The 10,356-nt window shown below is 42.2% G+C and overlaps 1 protein-coding gene across 1 annotated transcript; it reads left to right on the top strand.

Moving 5' to 3' along the window:
- Window positions 1-1,179: 1,179 nt before the first annotated feature.
- On the top strand, window positions 1,180-4,451 carry LOC136472106 (zingiberene synthase). The gene is made up of 7 exons (XM_066469835.1): window positions 1,180-1,337; window positions 1,422-1,674; window positions 2,051-2,414; window positions 2,497-2,715; window positions 3,066-3,201; window positions 3,481-3,732; window positions 3,958-4,451. The coding sequence occupies exons 1-7, from the start codon at window positions 1,227-1,229 to the stop codon at window positions 4,246-4,248; spliced, it is 1,626 nt and encodes a 541-aa protein (XP_066325932.1). The 5' UTR covers window positions 1,180-1,226; the 3' UTR covers window positions 4,249-4,451.
- Window positions 4,452-10,356: the final 5,905 nt, after the last annotated feature.

Raw genomic sequence — 10,356 nt, 5'->3', positions numbered from 1 at the left:
ATTCCATTAGGCGTGACAAAATATGCTTCAAATTTTCTAGTCATATTTTTTGTGTCTTGCCATACTTGCCTAAGGAGAAAAGGAGACCTAATCTCCTAACCTAGAAAGTCGAGACTGCTTGCTTGCATCACAACGTCTCACTATATCAGACACCACTCAGCGCAGGAAACACTATTTGTCACCATGCCATCGCCTTTTGTGTGTGGAGGCACAAAGATGAGCCAGTATATCGGTTGCCCATCTCAGTTCTGCTCATCGCTTGATGTGTACTCCCTTCGCCCCATAAAAGAGTTATTATCGCTTTCAAGAAGTTATTTATTTTAACTTTGACTAAATATATATAATAAAATATTAAAATTTATGGTATATAATTAGTATCATTGGATAGATTTTTAAATATATTTTCATAATAAGCTTATTTGGAGATACAAATGTTACTAATATTTTCTATAAATCTAGTCGAACTTAAGAAAGTTGACCAGCACGAGTCTTTTTTATGGAATGGAGGACGTAGAATCACAAAAGTTTCCATGCACCGAACACCACTCTTGTCGATTTGCCTCTCTATGAGATCGGTTGAGGGTGAAAAAAATCAATGGGCAATAATTTGGGAGTCTTTTTTTCCACTTTCTATTGACACAGAAACTTGGGCCTCGGGTTAGGGTTTTTTTGTGGTGTCACGCTACATATAGTCTAAATGACTCATGTCCATTTTGCACGCTGAGTAAATTACAAATAGGTCTAAATTGTGAAAAAAAATCCAACAAAAAGTGATGAGCCTACCGTATCAATGCACAGTGTAGGCTCATCCGTTTTTGTTAGTAAGAGAATCACGAATGGGTACAAATTGTTCTCGCTACATCAGGAGTGCACTGATACTGCATCCGTTTTTGTTAGTACAAAAAAAAATCACAAATGGGTATACATTGTTCTCGCCACATTAGGAGGAAAAAAATGGCACACATGCCACTTTTGATTTCTTCATTTACCCAACCTTTCTAGACGAGTACCAAACCCAGCCTGGAAATTTCCAGGTCAACAAAATTGACACTACGATTCCTTGCTGAGGTAAAAGCTTTGCAGGTCCACTTAAACCGTAACCACAATTAAATCACATTCATAACTCTTGCATGGCCTATAAATACCTGTGCGCATGGAGTAGACGTAGCCACCAAACAATCTAGCTTCAGACCAGATATCAGCAAGAACACCACCATATCTAAAAGATGGCAGCGCTTCAATACAACTGCGATGCGGGACTTGCAAAGGCTCCTACCTTCCACCCGAGCCTGTGGGGTGATTTCTTCCTGACATACCAGCCGCCAACTGCACCTCAGGTAACAGTGTCATTAGAGACTGAAGATAGGGAGCATGCCTGGTTGAATGCTGTGAAAATATGAACTGATACTTGCCTCTTGCAGCATGCATACATGAAAGAGCGAGCTGGGCAGTTAAAGGAAGAAGTTAGGGAGATTATAAAGGGCACAAATGAACTACCAAAAATACTGGATCTTATAGTCACACTGCAACGGCTTGGACTAGATAACCACTATGAGATCGAGATTGATGAGCACCTGTGCTCTGTTTACAATTCTAGTTACGACGTTAAAGATCTGAATTTGGTTTCACTGCGCTTTTATCTTCTAAGGAAGCATGGTTATGATGTGTCATCTGGTAAGGCCATACTGTTAGTATAAAAAATAGTTTGAAAGGAAATAATAGAATTCAAAGTAAAAACCACATATACGTGCATTAAAAGGCATAATAACTGTTAATTCACTGATGACTTCAGCAGCTCCTTTTTGGTGGGGATTAGTACAACAAGAGAATTGGTTTTGTTCTCAACATGTAGATCTCCATTAATATGCATATGTACAGACACACCATAGTTGATATGTTTAGCTAATGTGCATTGATCCTGGAATAAATAACATAAGCCATGCAAGAAATATTGATTTTTAAGTTGAAAGCATAAAGGGCAATCTGACTGTCATTGATATGTTGGGTTTCATGTGTATAATTAATATGATTTATTTGATCAACTTTGCAGATGTGTTTCTAAATTTCAAAGACAAGGAAGGAAATTTTGCTTCTGATGATATCAGAAGTCTTTTGAGCTTATATAATGCATCATACCTTAGAACTCATGGCGAGGAAGTACTTGATGAAGCCATTATATTCACTAGAAGCCACCTTGAAGCCACATTGACCTCGTTAGAATCCAAATTAGCAGATGAAGTCTCTCTGTCCCTTCAAACGCCTCTCTTCCGGAGGGTTAAAATACTGGAAACAAGGAACTATATCCCTATTTACGAAATGGAGCCCTCACGGAATGAAGCCATGTTAGAGTTTGCAAAACTGAACTTCAACCTCCTTCAAATTCTTTATTGCGAGGAGTTGAAAACAGTCACAGCGTAAGCTAGTGCAGACTTTGAATTTTATTGTCCTATTAATTAGCCAATTATACATCAGATATTTACAATTATACCATTACAGGTGGTGGAAGCAGCTTAATGTTGAAACAGATTTAAGTTTTATTCGAGACAGAATAGTTGAAATGCATTTCTGGATGGCAGGAGCATGCTCTGAGCCCAAATATTCTCTTTCACGAGTTATACTAACGAAAATGACAGCCTTTATCACCATACTAGATGATATAATTGACACCCACAGTACAACAGAGGAGGGCAAGCTGCTTGTCAAAGCGATAGACAGGTACAACTAAATGTTTCCCTAGCAATCTAGTAATTTTCACTGTAAGTCTGTAACATGCATTTGTAGTTGCCATCTTTTGTATATTTTAAACATCTGTCATGGACATTGTGAGGGCTCCATGTTCAGCATACAGCAGCTAACACAGCACGGGCTCCACCATGGTTACTGTAGTATAAGAAAGCAGTGGATTAGGTGGCCTAATTTCTATTAGGTCAGTTAGGAAGTTATATTTAATAATTGACCTAACTTAGGATCTTTTCTCTTGTATTATTTTATTTAGATTGGATTGTTATGATAGTAGACACAATAGAACTATACTCGAAATGTTCCCAATGTATTGTAAAATGCAGGTGCAGTCAAGACGAGGTTGAAGTACTTCCAGACTACATGAAGGACTTCTACCTGTTTTTATTGAAGACATTTGATTCTTGTGAGGAGGAGCTAGGACCAAACAAAAGATATCGGGTGTTTTATCTCAAAGAAATGGCAAGTATTGACTAGCCAACAAGTTACTTAGCAAACACATGCATTTAGTTCAATATCCACAATTACTACTTCAACCTTTCAACTCATCATTCAGATTTCTATGATCAAAATTCTGTTAAGTAAAGTTCCCCCCAGTTTTGTGCATGGAGAATGTGACAGGCATGCACAAGCACAACAACATGAACTAAAAATCTTCATTGCAAAACTTTCTTCAAGAAATCGCTATGGCTTTGCACTGATATTACTATGTAATATGTTCCACAAATTTATATGTTGCAGTTAAAGATATTGGTCCGAGGATACTCTCAGGAGATAGAATGGCGTGATGAACATTATGTTCCTGAAACAATTGATAAACATCTTGAAATTTCAAGAGTGACTGTTGGAGCTTTTCAATTGGCATGTTCTTCATTTGTTGGGATGGGTGACATCATAACAAAGGGAGTTCTCGATTGGCTTTTGACATATCCAGAACTTCTCAAGTGTTTCACAACGTTTGTACGACTATCCAATGATATTACATCAACAGAGGTCTTTCTCTATATTGACACATCTTTATGTATATTTTACACCTTATAGTACCAACAATTATAATCTTGTAACCAAATTCCACATGATATAAGTAGATAATTTAGTAAGTACTGGCTTAACAGTACCAAACTAATGAAACACATGATCGTAAAGCTTTTTTTTTTAACGCAAACATGGTCACAAAGCTCACTTAGTCAGTCTACTTATTTTTTCACTATTTTGCAGCGCGAGCAAACTGGAGGGCATCATGCTTCTACTGTTCAATGTTATATGTTGCAGCATAGCACAACGATGCATGGTGCATGTGAGAAGATAAAGGATTTAATTGAAGATTCATGGAAGGATATGATGCAACTCTACCTTACACCAACAGAACAGCCAAAGGTTGTGGCACAGACAGTCGTTGACTTTGCAAGGACGGGGGATTACATGTACAAGAAAACTGATGCATTCACTTTTTCCCATACAATCAAAGATATGATAGCATTACTGTATGTGGAGCCAATATTGTTCTAAGCTGCAGAGATCAGACAAGACCCATTTACCAGCTATCATACTTCGAAATATAGTGTTTATTTACTTTCATCAGTATAGAATAAAGTGGTGACTGCTAGACTCGTGTTCAGAAATCTTGGCAGTTAAGGTAGTGTAAGAATGTTGTAATAGGTAAAGTACAAAACACTATCGTTAGCTCATTACATAAATGTATTGTGTTACCCTCCCAAGTAATATCTGTGCCTTTTTTTCTTTTTTCATACATTGTTCTGTTTCAATCTCTCTAAAACTACTGGTGATGCAAAAATACATGACAATGCTAGGTTTGTTAAAATGCTTTTCATGAGGAGGTGTTCATTATCACATTTTGCTGTATATCATCCTCATGAGTCCCAGTAAGTATGTTCATTCTTTTGTTTAGGGAAACAATTATAATGTAATTGGCCTATTTGACATTATATGGGAATATAGGTAACTCCCATAGTCTCAGATGCATTGTTGGGGTCAATGAATAGAATGTGAACACGTCCGTTGACACGTGTTTCATTAAGAGAGTAATGAGTGCAAATACAAGACAGAACACCAGAGGTCTGTTATTCAGGAATGTTTACAAGTGGAGGCAGTGCAATCTCTGTTGGCCCCTGGATCTCCCGCACGGGTGAGCCGACCGCTCATCGGCGTTGCCGACCACACACTATGGCTAGAGGTAGAAGAAGGAAGACAGAACAGAGCGCACACACACATAGCACAAGCACCAGCGTTGGCCGGAGCTCTACAGAGGAGATGGCAAAACTGAACTTGCTCTCTTTACTGAGTTGCACTGGGAAGCTATAAATACAACTCTACCCATCTAATCTTAGTACACAGACATGTCAGGCTGCCATGATGCTACAGTGACTAGATGTGACAGCAAGGCGTACTTTGGCGTCTGCCCCTGCTGTGGCTACAGTGCAGCAAGGGAGCCTTTCGACGCCTGCCCCTGCCATAGCTACAGTGCAGCAGCGGGGAGCCCTTTCGGCGTCTGCCCCTGCCGTGCGTTCACTCATGGGAGAGTAGCATATTACTTTACAATTCTTCCCATAATCCTACTGCTAACCCTAGAACCTCCACCATGCCGATCATCTTCTTCAACGTAACACCTTTGGTATTACGAGCTATCTAAGCACTGAGATTATGGCCTGAGAGATAGATCTAATAATATAGTGAGTTCGTTTACTTAGCGTAAAGAGGTGGTGATGAAAACTCCTAACAAAAAGAATAGAATGAGTTGTGTTAATTGTTGGCATGAAAATAATTTCTATGAACAACGACCAATTATAACTGGAGTATAGCGTGGAAATAAATATTTGAGGGCAAGTTACGTAGCTGGGCATGCAATTTTAAATCTTGGAGAATAATAATATCAGCTAGTATTTTTGGAAAGCTCAGAAATCAAATTGAAATTAAATCCACTCTTCACGGTTAAGTCGGCAAACAAACGATTTAAGTTTAAAGTGCTATCTTTGGTAAATTATATAGTGGAACATACTTAAATAGTGATTTAACATTTTGTTCCTACGAGTTAGTATGTAGTATGGGCTGGGTCATGGTACAATTGTTAGTTAAAACCGGCAAGGTTTAGACCCTTTAAAAATTACGGCAAAAGCGCTAAAGGTTGTTAGTTCTAACCAAGCCTTTACTCTGTCCAAGTCGGAAAAGAATTGTAAACAATGCCATTTTGGCATTTAAAATTCAACAAAAATGATTAATCAATACATCCATATTTTTGTACAGTTGGTTGCATCAACACGAGCACTTGGGCATGGTGTAGGTTATAGTCATGTTGGTTGTCACGTGGAACTCGTAAAAATTGTCCGAACTACGTTGGAACACATTGTGAACCATGTCGTTGGCTCTCTGTTCGTGAAATGGCATTTCAGTGACGAGCTTACCTTGGCACTCATTTATCTTTCCCTCTAGCTGCTTTGTGATCATAACGATTGTTTCGTTACGAACCGAGTAGTGTTGGCTTTAAACTAGCATAAGTGGTTGAACCTTAGACGAGATAATTAACTATTTTTGTTTAGCTTTAAAATGCGCGCACGACGTAGTTTGCTACCACTCGGCCTAAGCCGCGGTCACCGTGTGTGTGGGCGCTGCTGGTGTCGGGCTCGTGTCTTGACCGGGCTGCGGCCGCTGGTCAGCTTGCGTTGGTTGGTGCCGCATAGCCTTGCCCTAGGCGATGGCCGGCCCCAGCTGGCTGTGGCCTGGTCCCGCTATTGCGTGCGCGTCGCGCTCACATTGACCAGCCGCTGGGCCTTGCCGTGGTTGCGGCTGCATCGCTTGGTCGACATGCCGCTCACCCCGTCCCTCTTTCTACCTACCGCGCCAGTCTATGTCTTGGAGCCCTACCGCCATGTCGCAATGGTGGCCCGACCGCAGAAGCGATGGGACGCTTCCCTGCCTTGCCTTGCTCGCTGGACGCCATGGAGAGCTCGGCTCGGGTTCAGTCACTCCGAGTTAAGAGCGTCGCGCCAAGTATCCTATTCGTCCATCGCATGGACTTGCTCGTGTCACAGCCAGTGACCAAGGTTGGCCGTCTTAAGCCTTCCGCCCGTGCGCATGTGCTTCTCCACGGCAGGGCACGGCCAGAGCTCGCCTTTTATGCCCTCCAATTCGTTTAGCTCCAGTCCTCCACAAACCGATTCTTTGCGCCAGTAGAGGGCACTAGAAGCCCACTTGACGCTCCATCTCCTCCATCCCTGGCCATGGGCTATCAACGGTCAATTGGGCATTTTGCTCGTCGTGGGCCTTGGTTGCCGCTGTGACCTAGAACTAGGGAGGGAGGTAGGATTGGAGCGATAAAAGTCTGATTGCTTGAGACCTTAAACTCGCATTGACCCCCTCCACTTGGCGCTCGCATTGCTTTGTCTAGGAGGCCCACCATCGGAGTGGTGACACGTCGATGCCATGCTCGGCACGCCGCCGTGAGGTGCGAGCGCACGTGGCCAGGTCTCCTCATCGCTCCTCCATTTCAACCACCACCATAACACGAACCCTGGTGAGATCCTGATGCTTCTCCACCACTTTCACTCTCCCATGAGCGCGTAGGTTCAGGGGAATGGCCACGCCGCCACCGCAAATGGCCGCTCACTGCTGTAGCTCGTAGTACTCCATCCCTGAGCCCCTAACCGCCACCTAGCCATGCGCGTTTAGCCGTGGATTGAGGTTGGCCCCTTACTCCTGTCTTAGCATGCCTTGGTAGCTAGCGTAGCAGTCCTTTGCCATCAGCCGCCATGGCGGCGAGCGCGGGGAGTCCAGGGACCTCCACGTGGTGAAGTTGGCAACATTCGGGGCCCATTTGCAAAAATGATGCCTAGGAGAATAGTATGTAGGGAGGTTGTTCTATTACGTAGAAGAACATGGTCTCTTTTGCAAGAATGCCACCGTGTATGGGCGTCTCGGCCTTGGGACATGTTAGGCCATCATGGTGTGCATGCGTCCGTACCCCGCGCTGGGCCGTCGGGCCAGATTGGGTTAAGGTTGGCCCTTTTCTTTTTTCCAAGTATTTGCTAATTTAACTTCTAAGCTCGTTAGAACTTAGAACTAACTCATTAGTTTGCGAGACGTAATCGTATTTTAGAGTTGCGGTTGCCGTTGATTATTTACGTCCATGCGTTGCATCCACATATTTCATGATAGGGGCGATGTTGGATCGCGGAGTCATCGGGAGTAGCGGAAGCAGATGGTGACTTGATGATCACGCCACCAAGATGAAAGCTAACTTGGTTATATCTTACTCAAGCAAGCCCCGATGCATAACCCCTATTATTCTACACTTTATTTATGCTTGTGCATTAAGTTTAAGGAGTTGAATGAAACCCACTTGCATATATATATATATATATATATATATATATATATATCCTTATCCTATGAGTCTTACTAGTATGACAGGATCATGTAGATTGCTATGCTACGGGACTCCAGTAGAAGTCGAGTGATTGCTTGTCACTCGCGAGAGATAGGAAATATATTATTGTTACTATTATTATGTTACTATCACATGGAACATATGTGGATAATAATTGGAGACCGGGCGGGACCATACTTTGGATTTGGATTTGGACTTGGTTAGGTAACCGAGCGAGGCTCTGGTTATGTTTGTCCCGCCTGTGTCGACTGAGGACCATTCGTTGCATTGGATTCTAGTTAGGTCATAGACTTATTATCCTAAGCACATACTTGCTTATGGGAGCGGGATGACTCGTTGCTCTCTTGTCGTGGGTTCCAACTCTTTCTGGACCAACTAATTGGAGATGGGGATGGTGGAGGTCTAAGCACTACACTGAGTCCGGGACTCAGGAGTGGGGGCTTGGAGTCCAAGTTTGGATGGGGACCTGGACCCCTTGACAGGAGAGTGGTGGGTTGGTCTTCCTTGTGCTTGGGGTATAAGCGGGGCGTGTGTTTTGGGGTACCCAGCTAGGATACATTGGTTCACAAATCGCTGTGTGATACGGTACGACTTGGCTATGATCTAGCACTATAGTAAGAACTAGAATATGAAATATGGTAAAATGGTTCTGATTGCTTACCACCAGCTTAAAAATAGCACATGTGCTTATATAGAATGGTTAGTTAATGAACTAATGATGACTCCTAATAAAATTGAATATAAGGACATGTGTTTAGTAATGCTTCCATAGATGCAATAACCCACAAGCTAGATAGCCTTGCATATCATTGGAGTATTTTCTTTCCTCCTGATGGGTAAGTCTTGCGGAGTACAATTGAGTACTCAAGGTTTGTTCTGCCCTGTTGTAGGTGAGAGGAACATGTGGAGCTGACACTTATGTGGGGAAACCTCCTGGTGGGCTCAGCGAGGATTTTCTTAACGTTGTGGACATATAGTTTATTTGAAACTTCCACCCAAAATGTTTTACAATGGAAAAACTTATAACATGTCATGATGTATATAACAGATCATCATGTTAATGTTTAACTTGTCATTAAATTATTTTATTTCCGTTGAAACTCTGATAACATGGTTATATTTCGCTGTTATAAATAATAAATATTATACTCTGATGTTGCATGGAAAGTGATGTAAGAAATGGCTAAAATGTTGTAAGCTTTATTCTCCCATTTATGATCCAGTTGAAAAATATGGATTTTTGAGTTTTCCCATGGGGTGTGCTCAACAAAACTGTTTAAATTAGCTCACTCTTGGGGTGTTTAGTGTCTAATGTAAGACAAGCACCTCTACAAGTGAGTTATTTTAGGCGGTTCTTGTCGATGTTTCACCACCGATAGCCTACCACAGGGGTACTCGGGGCAGTTTGTTCAAGCTTCAGCGTATGCAGAACTCGACGGTAAATGCAAGAGACAGTCGATTTATCCTGGTTCGGGCCCTCGACCGTGATCGAGTAATAACCCTACCTCCAGTCGGCGTTAGCCTTTGCGTTGGATTGATTGTAAAGTGTTGTGTTACCTTCTCTTCTTCCCCAGGAGCCCTGCCCTCCTTTATATAGTCAGGAGGCCAGAGTCCTAGTCGGTTTACAATGAAAGTTCCTAGTAGGATTACTAAATAGTACTACTACTAAGATCACATGGGAAGAATCCTAGTTAGACTAGATCTTCTCTCTCACTTGCGGGGTATCCTATGGGTCCCGCATCGACAAGCCCCCGAGCACTTCATGGTTGAGCTCTGAAAGTCTCGTTTTGCTCCTTCAGGTCTTGTTGAGTAGGAACAAACATCATCCGAGTGCTTTCTGGAGTGAAACCTTGTAGCGCTTCTTGGGATCTTTGAGTGGTGAGTGTTTTTTGAAGAAAAAGTACATCCATCTGGTTGTAGCCCCTGAGCCTCTTGCTATTTGGAACAAGGAGCTGGAGGATCTTGTCTTGAAGTTGCTCTAATTGTTCGTTGAAGTTTTATCAAAAAGAACTCGAATATGGCTCGTTCCAGGTTCTTTTTGTCGTAATGTCTTGAAGTGGTCTGCGTTGAGGAAGTCTTTTGGTGACGTGCGCTTTTTCGAAGAAAAAGTGCACTCACTAAGTGTAGCCCCCGAGCCTCTTGCTATTTGGAACAAAAAGTTGGAGGGTCTTGAATCTTTATGTTGTTTGAAAATTTGTGTTCTGAAGTAGTCCCCG

This window comes from Miscanthus floridulus, chromosome 8 (assembly GCF_019320115.1).
Source record: "Miscanthus floridulus cultivar M001 chromosome 8, ASM1932011v1, whole genome shotgun sequence".
In the NCBI taxonomy this organism is placed as follows: domain Eukaryota; kingdom Viridiplantae; phylum Streptophyta; class Magnoliopsida; order Poales; family Poaceae; genus Miscanthus; species Miscanthus floridulus.
The sequence above is the reverse complement of the archived record's forward strand: the minus strand, read 5'-3'. Positions and strand labels throughout refer to the sequence as shown.